The sequence below is a fragment of the Tachysurus fulvidraco genome, chromosome 17 (assembly GCF_022655615.1).
Source record: "Tachysurus fulvidraco isolate hzauxx_2018 chromosome 17, HZAU_PFXX_2.0, whole genome shotgun sequence".
NCBI lineage: Eukaryota > Metazoa > Chordata > Actinopteri > Siluriformes > Bagridae > Tachysurus > Tachysurus fulvidraco.
In genome coordinates this window covers 13,402,467-13,430,255 of record NC_062534.1, presented here as the reverse complement: position 1 = coordinate 13,430,255, position 27,789 = coordinate 13,402,467, and the positions used below count along the sequence as shown (strand labels likewise).

General features: G+C 37.4%; 2 protein-coding genes across 3 annotated transcripts; both read left to right on the top strand.

Annotated features, from left to right (window-relative positions):
* Positions 1-1,078: 1,078 nt before the first annotated feature.
* Positions 1,079-15,275, top strand: slc9a6a (solute carrier family 9 member A6a). Its single transcript, XM_027135717.2, has 16 exons — positions 1,079-1,457; positions 2,171-2,370; positions 3,866-3,943; positions 4,097-4,173; positions 4,263-4,375; positions 4,725-4,830; positions 8,396-8,537; positions 8,882-8,987; positions 9,087-9,175; positions 9,409-9,522; positions 9,827-9,938; positions 10,334-10,487; positions 10,844-10,874; positions 10,978-11,060; positions 11,515-11,620; positions 12,153-15,275. The coding sequence occupies exons 1-16, from the start codon at positions 1,178-1,180 to the stop codon at positions 12,414-12,416; spliced, it is 2,055 nt and encodes a 684-aa protein (XP_026991518.2). The 5' UTR covers positions 1,079-1,177; the 3' UTR covers positions 12,417-15,275.
* Positions 15,276-17,480: 2,205 nt separating this feature from the next.
* On the top strand, positions 17,481-27,666 carry fhl1a (four and a half LIM domains 1a). 2 transcript variants are annotated; one of them, XM_027136118.2, is made up of 6 exons: positions 17,481-17,628; positions 25,506-25,687; positions 25,889-26,066; positions 26,176-26,345; positions 27,063-27,249; positions 27,372-27,666. In XM_027136118.2, exons 2-6 carry the CDS (start codon positions 25,532-25,534, stop codon positions 27,524-27,526), a joined length of 846 nt encoding a protein of 281 aa, XP_026991919.1. In that variant the 5' UTR covers positions 17,481-17,628; positions 25,506-25,531; the 3' UTR covers positions 27,527-27,666. The 2 variants fall into 2 exon arrangements, with proteins under 2 accessions (XP_026991919.1, XP_026991918.1); XM_027136117.2 differs by lacking the exon at positions 17,481-17,628 and adding an exon at positions 23,347-23,529.
* Positions 27,667-27,789: the final 123 nt, after the last annotated feature.

Genomic DNA, 27,789 nt, shown 5'->3' with positions numbered 1-27,789 from the left:
TGTGTAACCTGGTGCATACAGTGCAGGACAAGACAGTGCAGGACAAAAGACAGTGCAGACAAAAAAGACATTTCATAAAAGACAAACAGAATCGGCACAGACCAGTGTAAATACTGTATGTTCAACAATATTGCGTGTGCAGAAATACTGGAATGAACACAGTGTTATAGCAGCAGTTACAGTACATGAGATATTGTAAAGTATTGTGCAAAACAGCAAATGACTGAAATGTGAGACAGCCTGTGCAATGAGCAAAAAAAAAAAACATAATATACATTGGAAGTGGTTATTTGGTGTAGGTCTATGCAGTCCATACAGTTGATGTGCGTGTGTGTTGTGTTGTTCCTGGTTCTAATTGAAGGGTTAGGGGTTCAGGGTCCTTGATTATTTCCCCATATCCTTGATGAGATGCTTTACAATCACATCGTACAACATTACAGTTTAATAAAATGCAGTTTTGCAATAAACCAATACCTAATTAAGATGATAACGGAGGTTTAAGAGATGCACAGTGAGTTCACTTTTAGTGCATTATCTCTCAGCATGATTAGCATGAAGTCTTTTGGACTGAAAGGTGACCAGTTGGAAGAAAAGGCTTGATATTTGATATTCTGAATCTGAAATGCTGAAAGAGAAGTGTTAGCCTAGGTGTTGGACTACTGACCAGAAGGTCATGAGTTCAAATCCCAGGTCCACTGCTGGGGCCCCTGAGCAAGGCTCCTGAGCAAGGCCCTTAACCCTCAGTTACTCTGAGGGTTTATATACTGAAAAAAAAGTAAGTCACTCTGGTTAAAGGTGTCTACTAAATACCATAAATGAAATAAAGTGTGCTTTCCAAATCACCCTTGAACTCGACACCCAAATAGAGAGACCCTTCAGTGAATTCTCACTGTATATCCATATTAAATTCAGACTACTTAGAAAAGTTCCCTATTTAATAATTAGTTAGTTAGTTAGTTAGTTAATTAATTAATTAATTAATAACCTGCCCCAAAACAGGTATTAAAACTGAGCTGAATGCGCATGCGCACGAATACTAACGGCTTTCCCCGTATGGTGACGACACATAAAAGGGGCGTGGCTACGTCTGGAATCAGGAACCATCTACACAAACCGATTCTTTTTTTCTGACCCAGTCATCAAACCTGTGATGTTGTAACCTCCAAGAAATGTCAACATGGGCTCTCAACGGAAACACAGCGGTACACAGGGAGCGTGGGGAAGGCTGCCTTTATACTTTTTGGCTAGTCTGTCAGTTTGTTTGTGCTTCTGCAGAGCACAAGACAGTTCGATGGAGAACATCGTGACTGAGAAAAAGGCTGAAGAAAGCCACCGACAGGACAGCGCCGACCTGCTGATCTTCATCCTGCTCCTCACCCTCACCATCCTCACAATATGGCTATTCAAACACCGCCGTTTCAGGTTTCTACACGAGACGGGGTTGGCTATGATTTATGGTGAGAACGAACATGTCACTGATCGTCTCCATCTGCAATGTTTAGGTTAAAACACTTTAGCTAGCTAGTTAGCCTGGCTAAGCTAAACCTGTTACACGCTAAAGGTAATCCGGTAAATCTGCCTGCTACACAACAGCCTCGGTTCATGTGTTTGTGTGTTTTTTTTATTTAGGCAGCTGGTTACAAGCTGGTTATCTTTTAAATTAAAGGTTCAACACTGCTGAATTCACAAGGCCAAGATGTGTAGTGTGTGTGTGTGTGTGTGTGTGTGTGTGTGTGTGTGTGTGTGTGTGTGTGTGTGGTGTTGTTGTTTTTAATCGCTTATTGTACGCAAAGGGTTAAACATGCTAGTTAGCTAGCTGTCTTGTTTCAGCTAGCTGTGTGTGTGTGTGTTTGTGTTTAATCGCTTATTGTACTGCAAACAAACGTAGGGTTGTTAATAATTTTCTGCCCTTCTACCACACAAAGTCAGGGGTATAACTGTAGCTTTAGAGCTGCTGGAGAACATTTTAGAGAATCAGTAGCTAACCTGTAGCTAATAATTGCAAGAAATCTCTTGCCTGCTCATGACAGAAAAACACACAGTTTACATGCTGTTCTAGTAATATGAGAGGTGTCTCAGGACAGTCTCAGTAGTTCTAGTTCTAGCATTTGATCCTTGTCTGATCCTTTTGACATTTAAAAACTTTAACCCACTTGTTTTCTGTCACTAGGAGTGCTGGTTGGGGTTGTGCTGCGTTACGGGATCCATGTGCCTCGTGACATTAACAATGTTACTCTGAGTTGCCATGTCAATGCCAGCCCAGCCACGTTACTGGTCAACGTAAGTGGCAAGTTCTACGAGTACACACTAAAGGGCGAGATCAGCGCCAATGAAGTCAAGGATGTTCAGGACAATGAGATGCTTCGCAAGGTAAACCAGGGACCTGCACACAGTCAGACTAAAGTTTTCTCAGAATCTGATATTTACAGTGCAGTTCTGTTCCCTAAAATTGTCCTGCCTGTTTTACAACCTTATCAGACAGATGTATATTTACATCATTCATTCATGCATTTATGGCTAAAAATGTGTTCCTGGAAAACTGAAATTTGTTTGTTTGAGGATATCCCTGGTGGATATTACAGTATATGTGTGGGTCTTGTTCCCAGTTTGACATCGCTTGTTTTGATACTTATTTGAAACTTAACCTTAATTTCATCAGTGTATTTTTCAGGTTAAAAACATTGTTACTTGCACATACAGTAATATTTGAAAATGTCAATTAATAGTTATACAAGTCAGGGCCCGTATTCAAAAAGATTCTTCGTACAAAGATTTGATCAAGAGATAATAGTAGAAAAAAGATATTCATAAAGCATCTTACCCCTTAAAAAGTCCTGGAGTAGGGAAGAGGGCTTTTAAGAAGCTTTTAAGAGTTTAAGAGAAAATGGCCGAAAATTTGAAGAGGGAGAAGAAATGAGTTGCATACCATGATAGTGAGTTAATAAAATTCTAGAAATTAGATTGTGTAGGGATTATTTTTGTGACCAATCATATTAGAGATAACATCTCAGCTCAGACTGTATTTATTTGTTTCTTCAAAAGAATGTGTCGTACCTAGCAACGGGTCAAACCCCACCTCCTTTCTACGGTTAATGTTTTTGTATTTTCCTTGCTCAGAGTTGCTGTAAGATCCTGAGGTCCTGAATCACTCTTAAGATATGATTCCTAGTTAGACAATTTTGAAGCTTAATTAGAAGCTCTCTGAGATGATTCTTAGAATCTTTCTGAATACGGACTCCGGAGTTTAGGAATCCTGTTGCTGTAGATTTTACATAAGCAGACCACAATGTTTTAGTGTATTAGTGTTGAGAAAGTACTCTCTAGGAGGGGAAAGGAGAAGATAAGAGACATTTATTAACAAGAGAATTACTACTGATGAATTATTAGTGGTTGATTGAAATAATTTAATAGTAAGCTTTCCTATAATGTAGAATGAATTGTGACTAAACTGTTTTTAGACCACAGTTGAGCATGAACTTTATGCCCACTAGTAATGACTTTACTTATTGTGCCTAAAGCATTAGGTAATTGACACGATTTGCATGTCTAGGTGACTGCAGCTTATTGTGCTTATTTGACCTGATGATCACCAGCTGTACTAAAACATTGTCTTTACCTTTTGCCAAAATTTTATGGACCTTATCTTTTTATCTTTGGTATTGTATCTCATTCCAGCACCTGTTTGATGTGATGTATGAATTACTGACCAGATTTATGTGACACTTTTTTTTATTAGTGTTAGTTTTATTGCACTTCAAATATACACAGGTGTATAATGCATAACAAAGTAGAGGTTTTATGTTCCTGTGCTTGTAATAACATAATCACACAGTTTATCACGCCATCATATCTTATTCTATTTCAGGTGACCTTTGACCCAGAAGTATTTTTCAACATTCTTCTGCCACCTATCATATTTCATGCAGGATACAGCTTAAAGCGAGTATGATCCATTTTGTTTTATACTACATACCAAATGTTAGATAAAAGCAACACATTTTTAAAGCCAGGACTAACTTGGTACTTAACATTTCTGATTTAATGTTGGTAAATTGGACAGAAAATGCCATTATAATGATCTGTTGTTACGTTTCAGAGACATTTTTTTAGGAACATGGGCTCCATTTTGGCGTATGCCTTTGTTGGAACAGTGTTGTCCTGCTTCATCATTGGGTCAGCGTGCTTCATGGATTTTTCAGTATCTTTTTCCGCATTGGCTCTTTTTTGTGTCCCAGTTGAAAACAATGGTTTTGTGTTTGCAGCTTGTTTATGTATGGCTGTGTGACGCTAATGAAGTATACAGGCCAGTTGCGAGATGACTTTTTCTTCACCGACTGCCTCTTCTTTGGTGCCATCGTATCAGCCACTGATCCAGGTGTGTCTTAAAAGCGCTACAGCTGTCAAATTGGAATTTGGGTTATGGCACAGATTTAAATCAATAATGGATCTCGTTGTACATATACATCTAATATATTATAATGTTATTCTATATCAGCAAAATCAAATTTGCATGTAATCTACTATATTTTGTTCGGGTTTTATATGAAATGCTGTGACATACCAGAAACTACAATGTGTGGTCATACATTTGTCATATTGTGAGTTGTTCATAAAGGTTTCACCCTTAATCTAAAGCACACAATTGTATAGTTATATAAGGGGCATAGTTATAAATCTCTAAATAAAGACTAATTCTTGTGTATTTTGTGAACCTTGCCTTCTAGTGACCGTCCTGGCCATCTTCAACGAGTTACAGGTGGATGTCGATCTCTACGCTCTATTGTTTGGAGAGAGCGTGTTAAACGATGCTGTTGCTTTGGTCCTTTCCTCGTAAGTCCTTTTTTCCATATATACAGTTACAGTTGTAAAACAAAACTGTGATTATGGTTTGAATCCCACTTAGACAAAGTTATTCTGACTGGTCAACTCGTAAATGTAAAAGTTTCTATCTCGATGTGCGTAGTCTATTCCATGATGACGACAACGATGATGAAGCCGTGCACAAAGTTACTGAGTTTGAAATTAATGTAAACCATTTGCTACGACCTTGACATCTCAGAGTAGCAAGATAAGATTTTGGACCAACGTAATTAACATTTGTCCTCTACTATTCTCAAAATGGCCATCGGAAATGGCTAAGAATGAAAGGGCATACTATGAGTTGGAGCAATTCCTCTTTATTCTAGTTATATTGTGACTTGGGTTTGTATCTGTTCTGTTTTATCTCTTCAAGAGTAATCTTGGCAAATAGTATTTATATAATGTAAATAGTAATATAGCAGTATCCAAATGGATAAGCAAAGATAAGGCTTTAATAAGTGACCAATGTCGACTAAAATATGATCCACATTTGCCAAAACTGCAAGCTCTATAAACTCCATGTGGGCTAAACAAAAGATTAGATCTTATTTCATTACCCAATAAACAGTCAGCAGAAAGGTTGTGTAAGAAACCTGCAGGATGTTGGCCAAGTACAGACACAAACACTCATTGTCGACCCTGTGAATATCATAGTAGCACTTACAGCTGTATTATTATTTTTTAAATGCACTGTTCTTAGATGCCAATTATCAATAAAAAAAACAAGCTAATTTATGTGTTTAAGCATTAAGGGGAAAGCAAACTATTGATTTTTCCACCTTATTAAATTGTCAGTCTGGAGCATGTCATGTTAAAAGGTTGAGATTTATAGACATAGGCTTTAACTTACAGATAACAATGTGAAGCAGCCCAAGCAAAGCATTTAATATTTACAAGAGATCACAACAAAACTCAACAGGCATAGAGAGACTGGAAATCCTACTTGTTACCAGTAATGGCTTGTACATAGTGTATATTGAAATGGGCTGCAATACGTGTCCCTAAGCGTCAACTTGAATAGGATCGCCTGCACATCACTTAATGTTATCCGATCAGCCAATCATGTCACAGCAGTATAATTTATAAAATTTTATAGTTATAGTTAAAGCTGATTGGGTCATCTTTGGCTCATTAGATGTCTGCATAAGCAGGTGCCCATGTTTTCCTATTAAAGTGGACAGTAAATGTACATCGGCTATTCAACAACAATATCCATTTTCATAAAGCCGTAATTCATAATGGCATCTGTTTTAAATTCTGTTGAAACACTAATGACCTGTTTTGATTGACCAATAATTTCAAAGATACTTGCCTTTGCGAAATCATGGGACAGTGAGCCCACTGCCACACTTGCCTGTCTTTCCTCTTAACTATAGCCCTCATGGTTATTAGTGCACAAAGCAATTAGTTAATTATAGTAATTATAGATAGTTTGAAAACACTCCAAGTCTGCCAAGGTCTTGTTTTAGCAAAATATTCAGATTAAAACTAAGAAATTTCTGCAAACAATCAGTGCATGTAAAGTGTCTAAACACGTCTCCTTCCAGTGCCTGGATTTTTTTATTTATTTATTTATTTATTTTTGGGGGGGGGGGGGGGGTAGTTTCAGGTCTTTGGAATGGATTTTGAGATCTAGTTGATCTGAAAAATGTAGACTGTGGCAACACTGGTTAGTGAAACAAAACTGCTCCGAACCAGCTACTAGACTGTATCGTGCATGATTTTGCATTTTTGTCATCTCTCAAGTAGGGGTTACAGGGTTGCTTGCAAAATTCACTACTGTTTAGCATAAGTCAAGTTTGATCTCCACTTCTGGGCATGTTGTTCTCATCAGCGCTGTGCATGCCCGAAATCAATGGTCGTGAGCCACCGTTGCTTGTTATATTCTTATCTGAAAGTGCTTTCATTGTCTGTTATCATACATTCTTTGTTAGCCAAAATAAAAAAAAAAAAAAAATTCTGTGCTGTTTCCACTCAGGCATTTATATCAAGAAGTTAAAAAAAACAAACTGATCCCTAGATCAGTCTAATCTGGCTAAATAAATAATTTTCACCATTCTTTTAACATTTACTTTTTCGCAGTTCTCGCTTGCCATGAAGATAGCCTCAGTAGCTGACATGGCAGTAAATTATAGCAACTAACTAACTAACTTTTTGCAGTTCTCATATGCAGAGGATGTTTTATTTTACTGACTATGCTGTAGACTTACTAATCAAAAACAAAACGGCACGTGGAATGTTCCTAACACTTGTGTGTTTTTTCTCCTGCTGGATTCGTGTTCGGGACTCAGAATTTTCCTTTATTACCGGAGACACAGTGGGGTGGGCCGGCACTGCCCTGGAGGTGTGGCTCAGTGCATAGAGGGCGGTAACCACACGCAAAGAACGCCCTTCAATGGGTGTGCTGCACAAGTAGCTTTGACTCTGCAGTTAGTTTGTTTTTCTGCGTGTGCATTGCCTGGTGTAATCCAGAGTATGCAGAGCGAATGACCCACAGTCAAACCTCAGACTAGATCCCCTTTTTGTACCAAACTACAAGTTATACATTATACACAATGCCGTATAATCTCACTTTACATTCCTTTATACTCATCTTTCTTGTTTACACACTTTCCATTTTCATTATGACGTTGCTGTGATTTGACACACGGAGAAAAGCACAGAAATCATGTTGGTTCAATAAAGAAAGGATATTATGCATGAACTCATTTTATCATGAGTCCGTGACCATGTTCAGTGTAGGCACTTTTATATTCAGTCTCCCATCCTGTTCTATATAATTACGGATAATTGAGGCTGGACTGTGGGGATTTGCTGGCTGGATGAAAGGTATGTTTTAGGGTTTGACCCATCCCCAGCTTCTGTTATGTAGAAAAGTTACTTAGTCTAGCTTCCCCTCTATTTGCCCAGCTCACATTTATCTATCTATTTATTTATTTGTTTTTTTGTTTGTGTTTGTGTTGCTTAGAGCTTTATGTCCCTGAAAAATGGGGTTCCTATACCAGATTTTCACTTGGATTAGAAGAAGGAAAAAAACAGTTCTGCTAAATTGCTTAAACTGATTCTTTTTTTAAATTTTATTTTTAATCAAATCCAATTAAATACAGTAGTGAAGTTACTGAATGTGCAACTACAGATAAAAAGGCAGTGTTTATAAAGTGTAATATCACCTTCAAGACTAGAAATGGCTAATATTTTCTTGTTCTCTGTGCAGTAGGACATCAACAGGACATTAATTTACCTGCTAGATGTTGAGCTAGTCATTTTGCATTACACAAAAAAATGTCCCAGTTTATGATTTATAGGAAATGTGGTTTAGTGTATTATGGAGGTAGAGCATGGTGTGCTGTGCCTTCTTTTCTTCATTTTCTCAGATCTTTGTGCTTTTCATAAAGACAACACAACATTACTGTTTGTGTTGAACTGATGTTATTGTGTACTCGAATTTTCCTTTTTTTTATGGCTTCAGAAAACATTCAGTGTCAGGGTTTGTGCCCTTATATTGATTTTGTATTTTTTTTTTGTTGTTGTTTAGGTCCATCATTGCATATCAGCCAGAGGGAGACAACAGTCATACATTTGAAGCCATGGCCATGCTAAAATCCTTTGGGGTTTTTCTGGGAGTCTTCAGTGGTTCCTTTGCTCTTGGAGTAGCTACCGGTGTAATGACTGCCTTGATATCCTTTATACGCTTCAGATTTGCTCATGAAAAGTTATAAGACCATGCATAGGTGTCAGTCTGGTTTGTGGATGTTCTCATAAAAGTGTCTACGGTTAAATTTAGCCAGGTAATGTAACACAATCAAGCAGGTATCAAGTAGCATTTTCTAGGTAGCTGCCAGTGTAATCCAGCTTGCTCTGTGTTTTAAAGAATCAGGTAGAATAGAGACAGCTTACAACGTTATTAGAATAATATCATAAGCTATGCTAAACTATTAGGGCAATATCTATGAATGAACTTCAGCACACAACACTAAATAGAATGCATAATGACAAGTAAGTCTCCTTGACTCTTTCTCACGTTACTAAATTCACCAAGTTGAGGGATTTTCAGCTTCTAGAAACAGCCCTCTTCTTCCTCATGTCCTGGAGCACATTCCTGTTGGCTGAGGCTTGTGGTTTTACAGGTGACCTGCTCTAATTCTGATATTGTATTTCTTATATAATCAATTTTTTTTATGTTTTTGGATTGTAACATGGTTCTATTGTGTTTGTGGTATGCGTAGGTGTGGTAGCAGTTCTTTTCTGTGGAATTACACAAGCTCATTACACCTATAACAACCTCTCCCCTGAGTCACAGGACCGGACCAAGCAAGTAAGACCTGACGCTAATTAAAATTACTAGTTGTGAAGTCATGCAAATTTGATTTCCACTTGTTGTTGTATTCTTCTATTATCTATTCTGCTTTATTAAGATAAAACCTGTACTGTAACCAGTTCTGATTCCGTGCTCATGTGTTGCACTTCCCTAACTATTTTCCTCATTGTGGTTTTTAACTAAAGTATGCAAAGATATCAATTTTGTGCTTCACTGTGCTTCATTTTTAGTTATTTGAGCTGCTGAATTTCCTAGCTGAGAACTTCATCTTTTCCTACATGGGCCTGACTCTGTTCACCTTCCAGAACCACGTCTTCAACCCTATTTTTATCATCGGAGCATTTGTATCCCGAATTGACTGAATTTGATTTTTTTTCATTGAATGCATAACAGGATGTGGGTAGTGCATGTTTGTGCGAGCATGAAAATGATAAACAAACCATGGACCTTAAGCAGCATGAAATAAATTAAATGTATGAGATTAGTGGTGCTTTAGTCTACAAGCGATGTTGAATTCATTTTGGCTTATGGCACTGAGGAAGTGGCTGGTGACTCTGTGTGTGTGTGATGTAGAATTCCCTTCCTGAAACAGCTTGCAAATAGCCTGTACTTGGGGATTTTTGGTTCCTTAATGACTTTCCATTCCAGCTGGCCATTTTCCTGGGCCGTGCAGCTAATATTTACCCACTCTCCTTCCTGCTCAACTTTGGCCGCAGGAACAAGATAAGCTCCAACTTTCAGCACATGATGATGTTTGCAGGTTTGTTAGACTGAAATTGTATTCGACACTGATCATTTAAAAATGCTGTAAACGTAGAGACCATATTAATGGTTTAACACGAGAAAGAGTTTTACATTTCAGTGCCCATAGAAAGGAATTCAGTAGGATCAGAATCAGCTTTATTGCCAGACATGTTTTCACATGCGAGGAATTTGTTTTAGTGACCGAAGTTGTATTTTATTTTTTTGTTGTATTGTGTTGAAAAGCAAGACCTTTTTATTCAGATTCAAATATCTTTGTAGTCATTCAGAGAATAACTAAGAGGGCATGTGTGCTTGGGAGTGGTCTCGTTAATAAAACTACAGATGTTTCTTCAAATTGGATTCTCTGTCACTCTGTTACATTACAACAAATGTTTTCACAATCATTCCCAGGTCTCCGAGGGGCCATGACTTTCGCCCTGTCTATCAGAGACACAGCCACATACGCACGACAGATGATGTTCTCCACCACACTGCTGGTGGTCTTCTTCACCGTGTGGATATGTGGAGGTGGCACCACTCAAATGTTGTCTTTCCAACGAATCCGGTCAGTCCTGCATATGTAGACTTGAACATATTAAACTGGAACTAATAGGCATATTTAGAGGTGGTTTCAATAGTTTCTTTTTTTGTGTGGCTTTGCTTTTCCACTAGTTCTAGGGCTAGTATTAGGGTAGAGATAATGAAAGGTTTATTTATACTCCTCTTTTTCAAAGCCAAACACATCTAACACCAATGCAGCTTCTAAAAGCTATATCTAGAACGTTTATAGTGGCCGGAAGCACATCAGGACTAAAATGGGGTCTGGCTATTTGAAATAATGACGTTTGTTAGTTGTGTATGTTGATGCATTACAGAGCTTGTTTTTGCTGATCTGGTTTTTTTTTTTTTTGGTTGTAACAGTGTTGGAGTCGACTCAGACCAGGACAATTCGGTAAGTTTATCTTTAGGTATGCTAAAGAGCTTTACAGCTTTTAAATACACAGTGTTGTTTGTTTACCCTAATTTTCTCTGTGGATGCATTTTTTTTTTCCCAGATTGGCCCTGATGGATTAGAGAGGAGGAGCACCAAGCATGAGAGTGCCTGGTTATTTAGGATTTGGTACAACTTTGACCACAAGTATCCTTTGTGACGTGACTCTTAAAGCAGATAGTATTGAATCAAAAGAAAAGGGAAAAAATGAATCCTTTTGAAATAATTACCCAGGATTCACAGTGGATTAGTAGTTTGAATGTTTGCCTTGCACCTCAGGGGTTAAGGGTTTGATTTCCACCTTTTGTCCTGTGTGTGTGTGTGTATTTTCTCTGCGTGCTTCAGGGGTCTTTCCGGTACTCCGGTTCTCTCCCTGACTGTCCTCCGTGAAGCTGATTGGCTTGTCTAAATTTTTCGTAGTGTGTGAATGTGTGTTATCGATTGGGCATTATAATGGTTTTATACACAATAAATGATCTAAACGTTTAGTTAATATAATACAGTGGATAAAGGTTGTTTGTCCAAAGAGATATAAACTGCTAAACCCTGATTTCCTTTAGTGTCATTTAGAACACTGTTCCTTGACCTTGCACTCCTACAGCTATCTGAAGCCCATTCTGACTCACAGCGGGCCGCCACTCACAGCCACTCTGCCAGCCTGCTGCGGCCCACTGGCCCGATGCCTCACCAGCCCACAGGCATGCGAGGTCAGCCTTATGCACTACAGAATACACTCAGTGACCTTATTTTTATTGCAATGAAAGCTTTAGCATTTTTGTGGTGGCTATGTTCATTACTTTTTGACTAAGCAAATAATCCAACGCTTTACATACGTTTTAACTAAGCAAAACAGTACAAAGCTTTACATACTTTTTGACTAAACAAATAATACAAAGCTTTAGAAGGAACAACCAAATCCAAGGTTTTAACCTGGGGGGAAAAAAAGAAGAAATCCTTAAATATAATGACTAGAATTAGAAATACAAGAATTACTAGAATAACTAGCTATATAAAATCTCTATACAGGTTCTGCCTGTGTCAGTGTTTTTTGCCAAAACCTGCCAGTGGGTGGATGTGCAATGAAAATTGTCCCTTGGTGTTTCTGTCTGTATACGATGCTCTGAGATGGACTTGTCTATTTGAATGACTGCACTAATTTGTTTTTAAGAATTAACTATTCCATTAAGAAAACACTGGTCTTTTACATACTTAACTGGTTGCTTCATCTTCTCCGTGCAGAATGAAGGTCAACTGAAAGACGACGACTCTGACCTTATCCTGAATGACAGTGACATCAGCCTAACCTATGGTGACGTTACAGTTAGCACAGATGCGTCAGGCACACGCACCATCAGCATCCCTGCCGGTGCAGCTGGTGTCCACTCTGATGATGCTCTGGACCAAGAGCTGACTTTTGGTGACCATGAGCTGGTGATCAGGGGCACGCGTCTTGTGCTTCCCATGGACGATTCAGAGCCGCCTCTCCGCCACCGTGAGATTTGAGCTGGATGAAAAAGAAAACCCTGAAGGAAATTCAAAGGCTTTCCTGTCCCTCTCTCCATCACCACAGTGTGGTGCAAGCTCTCTCTTTCTCTCTCTCTCTTTCCCTCTATCCTCTCTCTGAAGTGGCTGGTTTGATGTCTCTACCTCATTTGTCACTTTCTTTCAGCTCCTCCAAACATGACTTGTGAAAACATGTCAGTTTTTGCTATCCATTTTCTGCATTTATTTTCCCACAGCTCAGATGTTAAAAAAATGATGCCATCTTCAGGCATTGTGGCATTGTCTGTCTCTGAGGTTAGCATGAGAACTGATAGAGCAGTGCTTTCTTGTCTGCATAGTAAGGTGTAAAATAGCTGTGCATGCTAATTTTGTGCTATCTGTTGGTGTGCAAGGCCTGGTTCAAAGGGGATTCAAGCTTGGGCAATGGCAAAACTGCTTGGTAAAGAGTCAGACATTTAAACTATTTTTTTATCTGAGGATCAGAACAGAGAGCGGTATGGTGACCTGATGGCTCAGTGTTTATTTGGTTGCAATCAAGTGCCTGTTGAATGTCATTTTTACTTCTCCTTGGAGCAAAACAACACTGCCATCCACTAGATGGAGGCCTTGTATCTTAAAACTGAACTCCTCTGTGTAATGTATGCTTCAAATTGGCAACAAGAGGGACGTGCTGTAGATTGGATTGGCTATAGAGGGATGGCTGTGCAATCAGAAGACCCAGAACTCGCATAACTGACCTTTGACTGTGACTCTGGTGGATTTTACACCTTGTTATACGTGTTCATGTTAGTCACAGTAAGCCGTTCTTTTGTTGAGAGTCGCGGACACAAAATCTGAGGCATTTTTTTTTCTCTCCTGATTTGCTTGCATTTTGTAAAAAGTCTCAAAACATCATTTTTAGTTTCACCATGCAGCTATAAACCACTGAAATGACTTAGTGTCATGTTTAACAGTGAATGAATAATGAATGACTATCCATCACCGGTATTACTAATATAAACCAAACTAGAGAATTTTGGTTTTTTTTGTTGTTTTTTTAAAGAGTATTCTTGTTGGTGTGTACTAATGCACAGCTTCAAGGACTAAAGTTCACAGCAATGTGGTTAATTTCTTTATAGACCTTTTAATATACTAACATTGCATGACGTGCTGTGCAGAGATGCATTGCTATGTTTTCTCCCCTTTTTGCGGCATTATGGTGACATAATGTCACTGCAACCCACATGAGATTTTTTTTCTTCTGAATATAAAGAGGAGATGGGTGAATGATAATTTTAAGCATGCTATAAAAGGGCTGAATGAACAGGTATTAACTGTTTTACCATTTGTTCTTTTTTTTTTTGTAGGGAAAAAAATTGGGGAAATTGATCATTTCCTGTTTGAGTTTAATGTTAGGGTGTGGTGCAGTGATGAGGAGATGATGGGTGTGAGCACAACTGTACATCTGTTAGTTATTGGATACATTTATCTGAATATATATAGTGAACTATGAGAAATAAATTAGTTTGAATTATTTTTAAATACACTGTCTATTAAAAAGAATATAAAAAGGTGCAAACAACCCATTAAGAGATTTGTGTTGCATTCTCGTCTTTTAAAGTGTGTGCGCGCCTATTTGTGTGTGTGTGCGTCTGTGCGTGTGTTTCATAAAACACATTGACTTTGTGGAAGGATGGCCATTGCCTTGAATGGAAGGTGCTGGCACCCACAATATAATGGGTCTTCTGAATGAAATGGCAAAATTAAACACTGTCTGTGTTATACTGTTGCTGTGGATGAAGGCCCATGATGGACAAGGCAAGAGAGGAGATGCAGAAACAGGGAATAAGTATTGGCCATTGAAAAGAATAGTAAACAAGGCTTTTGGCATAGCGTTATCTCCTGCTGTGCAGGACATTTTCCTCAGAGGGCAATGTAGCATTCCTTTAGGCCTGGCTCTAGATAAAATGGCACACGTAAGGCATTTATATTTGGATGGCCACAAGATGAAGGAATTTTTTGCACTTTGTTTTCTTGCCTTGTTTTCTTTCTTTCTTTTTTTTTTTTGTTGTTGTTACATCTTGGTATATGTATTCTATTTATTTAATCATCTTACGGTAGATGATTTTAAGGTGAAAGTGATGAATAGACCTGCTGTTAGATTGAGATCATCTTTGCTATTTGTTATGTGAAGGATGACTTTAGTAGACAAGCATATCTCAGTATGTTAATGTCAGTACCAGTCACATACACATGCGCAAGAATATTTCCAAAATTGCACTCTTCTATACTATTCTGGTCAGCCATGCATCTGTAAGGGAAAAATAGCTCTAAATGATAGACTTAAGAACTGCAAGATTATTTTATTGTCTGTTGTTTCTGAAATGTGCTGCAACTTGCCTAAGAAAAAAAAGGGCATTGGGTATTATTGTCCTTTCTGTTCATGGAAATGGTGGTATATTTCCCTTAGAAAAGTGTGTTCCTCCATTTCTGCTCCACAGCTTGAGTTTAACTTTCTTGAGCACTGAGGGTTTGGGTTCTGCGTATTAAAGAGTGCAATCTGTGTCCAGCTCTACTGTACTACTGCTGCTTGTCCAGGATAATTTATAATCAGCTTCAATGTCCATGGCCACTACAGCACTTTTCTATGGGTGATAGCTTGTCCTACATGTTTGACTTGTAACAGAAAAAAGCAGATCGACACAGATTTGCCTTCAGTATGTCGTGTTTTTACTGATATGTAGCCGAGCGCTTGTCACATCATGTGCAACCTCTGTTATTACATGTTGCAGGTACTGACTGTTTACATATGTGTAAATACGATCATCTGTTCATGTGTGTGCAATGATCAATAAACAGAAGCCTGTGCTTTCAACTAAATCAGCTTTCTTATTGACTTTGGTCTGATTTTGAATATAGCAGAAAGTGTCTAGATGATTCAGCCATCACATCAGCAGACTCCTTTTCAGCTACTTTGGCATCGAATGGGCCGAGCATAAACCGATTAGGATAAAATCACAAGCCCCAAGAGCAGAATCACTCAGTAATGAGACATTTTTTCAGTGTGATTTGGTGCATTTTCTAAAGCAGATGTATTGGAAACTTTTTGTACAATAGGATTTTCTCCACAGCTGGAGGATTGTGCTCTCCAAAACAGATGCTGACTCATCTCAGCTGGGTGTAGCTAGTCCACAGCAAGAGATCAGGTAATGTGCTCCTTATATGGTCCGAAAGATCCACGAGAATGACTCTTCACTGAGAGAGACACAAGTAATAATGTTTGGCCGAAACAAATGCTTTGGAATATGTGGAGTTTCCTAAAGTTGACAATTAAGAAAGAATAAATAGTGCTCCATCAACTCTTCAAGGGCTTCATTATTTACTCAGAGTGTAATGGATCTTAAAAGCAAGTACACTGATCCGGTGAAGCAGTTGGAATTCGTATCAACTGTAAAATCTATATGCATTTTTTTTCTAGGATAGTTCTGGATTATTTGTGCTTATAATCCATCTTTAACCAGAACCCATTTCTTGAAATGCTAATGCAGGGAGTTCAAAAACCTTTGACCAACAATGTACATCATTGTGAAGTTCAGGATCTTTTTTTTTTTTCTCTCTCTCTCTTTTTGTCAAACCGAACACTGTGGCAACAGTGACAACAGTGGACCATAGAATAAAACAACTTCAGACAAACTCGTCTAATGAGTCTCTGCCTGCCATTGTAAGATTCTTGCTTTATAATATACATTGTATGCATTCCTTTCTGGTAAAAACTGAAACTACAGACAGATGTCACGTCAAGTCAAATAATCTCCAACATAGAAATGAGAGCCAACAAAATCTCCAAAATGACCTTTGGAATTAAGTAGATTTATTGCTACCCCAAGTGATGTACTACTGTATATACCTGGTCAAATACAGTACAGTTATAGTTTTAGTGCTGCATAGTACAGGAGTATTTAAGTAATCATAATGTATTCTATAAATACTTTTAGTTCACCTAAATAAATATAAAATACAGTATTTTACTTTAGAGTCTTTATAAGGACAGCAATGACATGACAGTTTTACACAGACAAAATAAATTGGCTTAAGTTTGAAGTATTTAGTTTTTTAGTCTCTTCTGAACTAAATTTGCAGCTTTCTTTTTCTCTCTTTGACCATCCCCCCCCCCCCATTAATGTTATATTGCTGTGGAAGAGACATAGGACAGTTATTAAAATAGATTCTGTTAACAACCTCATGATATGCTTGAAGTACTGTCACTCTTGTATACAGCTAATTCTGGCTGTGTGTATCTCAGTGGTTGTGTCAGTGCATAGTTTGGCAAAGAAGACTTGTCAAATTAGACAGGCATCAATTCACCACAAGCAATACTATAATAACAATAATAATAATAATAAGTCAACCTACAGTATACACCTTATCACCTCTGACAACAGGTCATTTATTCATCCGTTCATCTTGGGTGCTATGGATAAGAAGCCTATCCCTGGAACACTGAGTGCAAGGTCGGAATACACCCTGAGTGGGTTGCCAGTCCATCACAGGGTACCATGCACCACATACACATTAAAAACAACGTAATATCCAAAATCCACCTACTGTGATGTTTTGGAGGTGGTAAGAAAACTGAGAACCTGATAGAACCCCAAATAACATTTTCTGAAAAGTCGAGTGTTTCAAATTAATATTCACATTTGTAGGAATCTATACAAAAAATTATGGTTGGAGTTTATTTGGTTTAATAAAAATGAACATCAGCCTGCCCCAACCCTTCCAGACACTTCATACAAACTGAGCTGTTTAATTGTTGCTTTAAATTGCAATTATTATAGCATGATTAGAATCCTAATATCGGTCTAAGGATCAAAGTTTGTAAAGGATGTTGAATAATCCCTCAATTTCTACGTTACATGTTGGTTTAAAGTTTATTGTAGAATCTTCTAACATATTTCTCCTTCAGTACTTGCTTACAACATCTTTGCTTTTCTGCTTTAAATTACTGGAGCTATGTGTCTTTTCTCTCTTGCTGAGGTAGAGGTTGTAAATTCCTGGCTGAAGTCATTGTTAGTGTTTACATAGCCCTTGGATCTCCTCCCGTTTTTTTTTCTCACTCTCTTCCTGAGCACGAGCTCTTTTTAAGAGCAGTTCGAGACACAAACCGTTAGAGCTCACGCAGGCTGGGCATCAGTGGCTACTGTGAGAGAGCAACTGCCACATTTACATATTGGTAAGTTTTATACTAAATTTACTCTCTTCATTTTTGGCTTCTTCACATAAAACCCAATAAATACCGACTTCATTTGTATTATAGATTTTGAGTGTGCCTGTGACAGTTGACAGCTGGATTACCTCAGAGACACTAACATTAATGCTGATATCACACACTGGAGCTTTAAAGACAATGACTCTCAAAGCCATAATTTTAAGTACATCGATGAAAGATTATTTGGTTTTTCATTTTATGTAGTCTTATTTGATTTAGCAATAGCAATTATCTATTTTATAGTTTAGTTTGAAATCAATAGCTGCTTTTATTGTATGAAAAATATCTGAACCAAACTGCAGAGTAAATGTGCAGTAATTTAATTCAAGTTGAAGTTGATTGTTTAAATGAACTATATAAAATAACAGTCTAAGAAAAAAAACAATTAGCAATTAGCAGGACTGCAAGAGACCTTAACTTGTCTAATAATACTTTTTTGAGAGGTCTTTATTTATTGAAAGGTCTTTATATATATATATATATATATATATATATATATATATATATATATATATATATATATATAAATATATATATACACCCCTCCCCACACACACTATATATATATATATATATATATGTGTGTGTGTGTGTGTGTGTGTATGTATGTGTGTATGTATGTATGTATGTATGTATGTGTGTGTGGGTTACACACACACACGCACACACACACAGACATATATATGTATAATTATAAGCAGTAATTTAATTTAAATTAGTCTTGTTTTCCAAGACACAGATATAATTGACAAGGCCTTATTAAAACCATGAGCTTTTTCTTCCAAAGCAACTTTTCCACACATAGATGTTTGCCCAAAAAAATGATTCAATTCAATTCAAGTTTATTTGTATAGCACTTTTTACAATAGACATTGTCTCAAAGCAGCTGTACAGAACATAAACATAGAGCAGGAGGTAAACATAAGGAATAATAAAAGAAAATGATATCATTTTGCTCAGCATGACCATTAACTAATTTTTTCATTTTCTTCCCATTTCTATTATTGAACATCTCCTCAAATTCTCTATTATTGTTTTGCCTGTGAAGAACATAACATCAGAGCTACATCATCCTTGCAAAAATATTTGTATGCAGTTAAGAGGTTCATCCATATAAGGTTTGTGCTGAGAGCACTGTTTGTACTCCTGGCTTCAGTAATTGAGAGCTTTTTGGAACACAATTTGTGTAATTAGTCACCAAAAGAGTTCCAGCAGCTGGATTGTCTCATTTTCTCATCATGCTCCTCTGCTCTCCACTAGGGGGAACCTGTAAAACTCAAGTGTCCACCCTCAGCACTGGAGGTCCTAATTAGGTAATGTGGAGCTGTGGACACATGTAAAGGGTCATTCTGTCCACTGGGGGCAGAGTTGAGTCCCTACTACTATTCCCTTTATCTCCAGCTGGCTGGATGTAAGCCATATAACTGTCCCATAGCGATAATACTAAACACTCTGTCTAAAATGACATAACTGTATTGTGCAAATTCATCTCACCACAAAGGAATAAGAACGGATATGTCCTATTATAAGAACAATGTATAATTTTATAAATAAATGAAGAATGTACATTTTTTTTATTTTATTTTTGAAAGTCTTTAAAATGCAGGAGATCTGAGTAGGTTTTTAAATTTTTAGAAATATGAGTTTCTTAATGTGTAATATATATGCATACGAATAATTTCTTCAGTGAAATTAAATGAAATTGGGGCATAGAAGCCTATATTATCACCACATATACATTACAGATAAGATATATAGAATGATGTTGGTGATGGAGCTGCCAGGTAAGAGGTGAAGAGGAAGAGGAAGGCCAAAAGAGGAGATGTATGGATGAGTTTAAAGAGGACATGAAGTTTATTGTCATTTCTTTTCCTTGCATATCCTAACTGAGGAGCTTGAGGTCGGAGCGCAGAATATCCTTTGAGCCTTATGAGTACATATAGTATGCGAGAATCAGAATCAGAATCAGAATCAGGTTTATTGGCCAAGTGTGTTGACACAGAAAAGGAATTTGGTCCCAGCTGTTTGTGACTCTCAAAAATACAGACATAACACTATAACTATACAATATATTACAAAAAAATGCAGATGTGATACAATAAACATTATGAGTATTAAATATGAATACAGAATATATGACTGATCAGTTATGTATATGATGTGGGAAATGCATGGTGCAAATAACAATATTGTGCAATATTATGCTTTTTGTACAATATACAGCAGCAGTGTGTAATATATACAGGTGATGTGATGATACAGATGATAATTTGTTAATTTTACTGATTGTAGGTCTCATTTAAAATGTTGAAAAAATACCCCACTGTTTCTCAGAAAATGTGTAATATGCAGGAGTGAGTGGTATAAATAATGTTGCACTCACTTTATTCTCATTATGTCTCCTTATCTAAGGCACCTTTATCAGAAGTTCACAGAGAGTTCTTGCATGGAAAAACCTTTCAGTATTTTATTTCTGGGAGAATATAATGTGTGTGTGAAATTAAGAGCAGACAGTTCCAACACTAGGTATATGCGGCATATGCACTTGTTAGTGACTGTATATAGACATATTTTTTTTGTCAAATCACTGTGCTGTTGTAAATGATAATGGTAAACTTCCCAGATGGATCTTTCTAGTGAGAGTTAGGGCTTGGTGCAGGCATGTCTAGAATGCTGCTTTCCCAGGCTGCCCCAAGTTTCCTGTCTCTCTGTGTGCTCCAACTTCACATTCTTAATAGAATGTCAGCACTCTGTGGACGGCCCATAGCATTTTGATGGACCAATCTAGAATTTTGTTCAAGTTGCCAAAGAAAAAACAAGTACAAATCATTTTATTTGGTGCTTTTTAATATAAATTATTTTACATTTTAATAGTTTATTGCAACTATAATTACTGGATTTTTTTGCACAATAAACCATAATGGGGAAGTCGTGGCCTAATGGTTAGAGAGTTTGACTCCTAACCCTAAGGTTGTGGGTTCGAGTCTCGGGCCGGCAATACCACAACTGAGGTGCCCTTGAGATATGTCCTGAATCCACTGCAGCATTGTCTTGACTGTATTCTTCAGGTTCTGTTTATGTTAAAAGCTGAACTTTTGAGGTCATGTGCACTATGGAGAATATTTTTCAAGGACCTTTGCATTTGTCTGCATTCATCCTTCCACAAACACTGTCTACCAATCCACAATGCTACGGCTACCATGTTTCATCATAGGGATTGTAGAACCCAATTATAACCCAATGCCTGGTTTTACATGATTAAATGCTTGGGATTTAACCCCAAAAGCATTTTTTTTTGTCTCATCAGAGTCATCAGAATACCTGTCATGGCTCCCGTGTAGTACCACTAATATAAATACCTGGCAGACTCTCACATCTCTGGACTATTAGAATGGCCATTAGGATCTTCTTCCCTTCCTGTCCAAGACCCTTATGACCCTGTTACATAGCTTAGCCAGAAGGTTATCAGTAGGGAAGAGTCCAAGCATAATATGTGACTTGGGACACAGGGTAGGTTTTTTTTCTTGCAAGATCCCAGTTTCCTTTTCATGCTATCAATAAAAAAAATCCCAACAACAAAACTGTCCTCAGATTAAACTAGTTGGGGATGGGGAAGGTGACTGTAAAGAGCATTTGCTATTACTAAGCTCAATAGTGTACTGTTCAGCTCATGAATGCTTTCAAACACGTCTGAATAGAATCTATGTCACATTTGTACAAAATGTTAAAAATAACATTTGGATCAGTTCCTGTATTGGGACATTATCTCATTGTGAGGATCCAGAGTGGTTCTATACAATGGATGCAGTGCTACAACTGGCTTTAATCCAGAGACATATTTATCTCTTTTAATTAACCACTTGCATTCGTCTACCAGTTTTCACACTTATACAGTTGCTTTGGCATGTTATAATATATATATATATATATATATATATATATATATATATATATATATATATATACATATATATATATATATATATATATATATATATATATATATATATATATATATATATATATATATATATATATATATATATATATATATATATATATATATGAGAAATACTAGTTTTAATTAATTTTCCTCTGTTTTGTCATGCGGTGAGCCTGAAGAGCTATTCTGTGAATATTGTGTGCATACTGTATGCCTGTTGGATCTTGTTTGTTGGTTTTTGTGTACATGAACTGCTTCCTGAAACACTGTTCTGCCTTCAGCTCCTCCATGAACCTACCTGATTCTTGTGTCACTTATGTTGACCTTCATAATCAGTGTTTATAAACAAGCTGCAGATGGTCCTGACCGGATCAAGAGCACTGCCTCTCTGTGTGTGTGTTGAGGGGGTAAGATAACAGATGAGTGAGGCGTTGTTTAAGGGTTGTGCCAAAGGGCGTGAGCAGAGCTATTTCAGGGCTATCCAGAAGGGATGGTCTCAGGAGAGGACAGGTGGAATGACACAGAAAGCTTTCCCTATTGTATAGTAACAGCTGTATTTCCACCAAATGACTCATTCAGGCCAATGTCAACATTCCAACTTTTCAGAAATGAAATATATAGAATCTATTTTAAAACACGTACATCATCACACAAATGAGACCAGAAATCACATGTGTACTGCAGGGTAAAAGAAACATACTTTGTGCTTTTTAACAATTTATTATAGTGGAAATTTCACAACATATAATTGCGAATTCTTGTATTCATGATTATTTATACTAGCCTACTTGGCTGTTTGTTTGAATTGGTTTAATCCAAGAATCCTGTTATCTTGAATCTAATGATAAATTTAATAGAAATGTCCTCTGTGATTGGATAGTTCAGAAATTAAGAGCTCCATGTCACCAATAGGAAAACCATATCAACATCATATCAGTGTTTATACAAATTTACACAAATGTATTTTTGCTAAGATGGTAAAACTTTGACTAAACTTGATGCGTGATTTTTACAATGTCAATTTATTTAGACAATATCTATTAGAAACTGCTAGAAGCTAATGCAGAGTGATATGGTTGCAGCAATTAGGTTAAGATGTGTGATGGAAACAGTTTAAAGTTGTAAGTCACAGTACTATAAATACATAGCCAAGTAAAGGTAAGTACACCACTACTCACGAGAGGATGAGACATACCCTAATAATCTCATGCGTGGCTGAACACAGAAATCATGAAAGGCTAATGGCTTAAAAGTATAACACAGACACAAATAAGTGAAAGATTATGTTTGATAATTTATACACACACAAACACACACACATACACACACACACATACACACACACATTATGTAAACACAGATCATATATATATATATATATATATATATATATATATATATATATATATATATATATATATATATATAAAAATAAATAAATAAATAAAATATATTACACCACACACACACTGTACTTTTTAGATCCTAAGCCTTTGTAGACAGCTGATCCACGGCTCCATTTCAGTATAGTACACAGAGAAGCTTCCAAGTATCTAAAAGCCCTGCTGTGGAAGTTCCAGGCTGAATTGACGTAACAACAAAGGAATTTAGTATCTAGCCCTCTTTCTATGCTCACCTCTTCCCCCACTCATTTGGAGGCATACCCTAACATGGTTAGAACATGTGGTGGTTTAAGTATAATAAAGCCTGGGGCAGTGGTTTGTGAGGTGAGGTGAGGTGGTTTGAAGTTGGGGTTGTGTGAACAGAGAGTGGGGTATTGGTGCTAACTGGGGGCAGGCGTGGTTTCACTGGGTATATATAACAGTGGGGATACTGTTTATTTACCCTCTACATTGAATTCCTTGGTCCAAGAGTTACTCTTCCCTGCTAGGAACCAACCATGACTTTCTACAGGCACTCAGGTACAATGTGTTTGCTCTACTAAAGATATGGTTGGATTTATAAAGCATCATTCAAGGATTCTGATGGCTTGCTCTGTACAAACCTAAATTCTGGGACTGATTGGACTCTGGGGTTGTTATCCGTGGATGCTGATGTGACCAGTATTCACTGTTGTGGTTGTGCTGTAGGATTTGGGAATTTACTTTCTTGATTTGTTTGGTGTCTGTCTGTCTGTCTGTCTGTCTGTCTGTCTGTCTGTGTAAAATCTGAAATCTATCGATCTTAAACACTACTAAGATGTTTATTCTGGTGTAGTGGTTATTGTTGGCAAAGAATTTTTTTGTGACTGGATTGGATAATTCAATACTTAGGCTTATGTGCTATGGATTTTTATTTTTATTTATGTAAGTATACATTTATGGTCTCTGCTTTAGATACAGTAGTTTCTTTTGATGGATTTAGTTTCCATCTCTGCTGGTTCTTCCTCAGTGACTCAGTTCAATCCTATGAAGACCTTTTTGGATAATCCATGTTCTTCCCACTGGGACAAAATTGCTACACTATTAAACTCACTGGCAGAACACACCAAAAGGATCACAGAGGTTTGATGAAGCCAAATGACCTCATAGTGCTCAGGTCACAGGGATGAAGTTCAGATTCAGACTCCAGAGCACAATTACTTTAAAATTGTCTGCATTGTTTCAACATTTATTTTCAACATGCTATATTAAAGTACGTACTATACTCAAGTCTAGACACTTCTTTACATTGGACCCGCATTGATGGTCACAGAACAAAGCTACATGTGAAAAAAATACATAGGAGAAAACGAACAGTTGGGATGTCAATGCCTGTGTAAAAGTTTTTAGTAATATAATTTGAAAAGAATTGTACATATTTATGGTTTAAGCCACAAGACCAACCTTTTTCATACCTCCTTTCAACATCCTGAAACATATTCACTTCTCAATATAAGAGATGATAAAAGATTATTCTATAAAATTAACCAGCGATAATCAGCTGTTGAGATTTGGATTTGTCGACATCGGTTAACTGTTTTCTGATCTGCTAACACCTTTCTGAGAACCAGCTTTCTATTTGTACTCTATCGTCGTATCTTCCATGGTGTTATTAACTGTACTTTAATTATTAAATTGTGATGATTTTTGTTACTCTGACCTATGGATAATATACGGACTGTTTATATTGTACTGTATACTACCTCCAGTGGTATGTTGACCCATGGAACTATGGGTAAGACAACACCCAAAGACTGTTGACATGAAAAGTCCACTGGGATGAATTAGTCTGTCCTTCAGAAAGTACTCTCTTTATCAATGGCCAAAGCATGTGGCTCTGTCAGCATTAAGTGAAGGTCTTAAAGCTAGTTGGAACTCATAATTGTGGCCAGTTGGATAGCTGCTGTCCTTTCATACATATCTCTTAGATGTTTGGTATACTGTTGCCAGGCTATGCATGATTACAGCCAACATGGAAGGAGAATGGATTAGCCCGAAACCATTCATCATCCCATTCTCATCTTTCAGGCTGGAACATCTGAGTCACCCACACAGATATAAAGCAGCAATGTCATTGTATTTACGTTCATAGGTTAAATAAAGCTGCTGACATTTGGTGCTGCTAATACTGGACTGACATCTTGAACGAATTAGTGCTGCATTGTTATACTTTATGAATATGCTAAGATAAATTTATTATATTATAATATATTACATATAATATATATTACAAAATCATATAATGAATAAATAAAAATACATGTGTATATATAAAATCACGTACTGTAGCCCTGCTTTTAAACCTTGAATTTCAGATATTCTTTATCTGTACTGTACTGACCTCTTGAGGCAACAATAACACTGTATCAGTAAAATAGAATATAAAAGTTAAAATGTAGACTCAGACTTCTGAATACAGAAGAACATGTCTAGCTACTCAAAATACATCTTCTTTCTCCTGTCTGACTTCACTACAGGCCCACGTAGCTATCTCAGCTCCATCATGACCGAGCGCTTCAACTGCTTCTACTGCAGAGATGATCTGCATGGCAAAAAGTACCTGATGAAGGATGAAAAGCATGTGTGTGTGCGCTGCTTTGACAAGCTGTGTGCCAACACTTGTGCAGAATGCCGTCGACCTATAGGAGCTGACGCTAAGGTGGTCTTCCTCTTCATTTACCAGAGAGATACTTTTACATGCCACCAATTCTGAAACTTGTTGTATACTGTATGATCAGACATTTATGTATACTTTAGTACCCTTTAACCAGTGCTTTTGTCCCAGTGTGTTTTGCATAAACAGATGGCTAAATAAAACTGACTTCTCTTTATTTATTTTCCCCTCTATCTCTGTTTTAAGGAGCTGACCCATAAGAACCGCCACTGGCATGAGGACTGCTTCCGCTGTGCCAAGTGCTACAAGCCGCTGGCCAACGAGTCTTTTGCAGCTAAAGATGATGGCAAGATCATGTGTGGGAAATGTGGTGCCCGTGAGGACTCACCCCGCTGCCAGGGCTGTTACAAAGTCATCATGCCTGGTGTGTGATTCCACTCATTCGTCTGTTATTACAGTCTCATCATTAGCAAATTTATCCTCCTTTTCAGTATTCCTTCAAGCCAGCACTTGACCACTGTGTTTCTCTTCAGGGTCTCAAAATGTGGAGTACAAGCATAAAGTGTGGCATGAGGAGTGCTTCATCTGCTTTGAGTGCAAGCAGCCAATCCGCTCGCAGAGTTTTCTGACCAAGGGGGACGAATTCTACTGTGGGGCTTGCCATGAGAAGAAGTTTGCCAAGAACTGTGCCCGCTGCAAGGAGGTGACTGCTGCAAGTAAAGAGTAGAGCAGAGGTTCCCAACCCATGGGTCACTGAGGACATTGTTTCACATGCTGTGGCATTTAACAAATAAAAAAGTAAAGTAAAACACTACTAACAAATAAGTCTTCTGGACATCTGACCCTCACACACCAAAGCTTCTTGATGTGTTTGAATATATGCTTTTATATACACAGGACATCTAGTATACATTTATATCGTATAAATATATAATCACATGAATAACAAATCATAATCACCAAGAATTTGATATATTTCTATAAATATATTATAGAATTGATATATTTTTAAGATTCTATCTGTAAATGCAATCTACAATATATATCTTTAGAAGGCATAGACCTTGACACCACTGAAACGCTTCTTTCGACTTTTTAACTGGCTATTTATTTTATGCTATGAAGTTCAGTTCAGATATTAATGACATAGTGACCACCGTGTTTAATTCCACAATCCAAAATTAACTTGGAAATCTGAGAGATAATGATTTTACACAAAAATTGGGAAAGCCCTCCCTTGGTCACGGAACCTCTGCTATCCACACAGCAGTCTGTAAAAGAGTTGTCTGTTCCAGTACAATGCATGTATATATTTCATTATAGGTCACCAGATTTATTCAATGTACTGTACAAATGTGATTTCAATGCTTGAATATTTTCTTAACATTTCTTTAAATCGTTTCTGTCATCCATCTTGCAGCCCATCACCTCTGGTGGGATCAGCTATCAGGATAAACCCTGGCACTCCGAATGCTTTGTGTGCCTCACCTGCAAGAAGCCGCTGGCTGGTGCTCGCTTCACTGCTCATGAGGATGACTTCTACTGTGTGGACTGCTACAAGACCTCTGTGGCCAAGAAGTGCTCCGGATGTCAAAATCCCATCACTGGTAAATATGGATGATGCTGAACTGTAGCAATTTAATGTGTTTTAGTGAATTTTAATAGTTAGAAACCATTAATGTGGGGAAAAATCTCCTGTTTGACACCCAAATAAATTTGCTTGTTACAGGTTTTGGCAGAGGGACTAATGTGGTGAACTATGAGAACCACACTTGGCATGAGTACTGCTTTAACTGTAAGAAGTGCTCTCTCTCCTTGGCTCACAAGCGCTTCGTCATGCATGAGGAGAACATCTACTGCCCTGACTGTGCCAAAAAGCTGTAAGACTGCAGATGATGTTTCCAGATTGCATTTTAAGGAAGTTTCCACCTTATACTGGTGTTAACTAGAATTCATTACTAGTGCTTTTGGTCTGCTCCTTAATTGGTGTTTCAATAATCAAGCTAATCAAAGGCAAAAAAACAGGGCAAATAGGATGGTTTTACTGATGACATGCAGCACAGATTGAAGCAGACAGTATTTTTCTTGGTAGAAAATAGCAAGTGGTGTGCAATCAGTGTAATAAAATTTGCAGTCAGTTCTCCATT

Bases quoted from the DNA above. Each gene is read 5' to 3' on its own strand.
- slc9a6a (XM_027135717.2), top strand. From the start codon at position 1,178: ATGGGCTCTCAACGGAAACACAGCGGTACACAGGGAGCGTGGGGAAGG. The intron at 4,174-4,262 runs GTCAGCGTGCTT...TTGTGTTTGCAG, and splicing joins TTGTCCTGCTTCATCATTGG to CTTGTTTATGTATGGCTGTG. The intron at 9,939-10,333 runs GTTTGTTAGACT...AATCATTCCCAG, and splicing joins GCACATGATGATGTTTGCAG to GTCTCCGAGGGGCCATGACT.
- fhl1a (XM_027136117.2), top strand. From the start codon at position 23,508: ATGACTTTCTACAGGCACTCAG. The intron at 23,530-25,505 runs GTACAATGTGTT...ACTTCACTACAG, and splicing joins GACTTTCTACAGGCACTCAG to GCCCACGTAGCTATCTCAGC. The intron at 26,067-26,175 runs GTGTGTGATTCC...GTTTCTCTTCAG, and splicing joins TTACAAAGTCATCATGCCTG to GGTCTCAAAATGTGGAGTAC.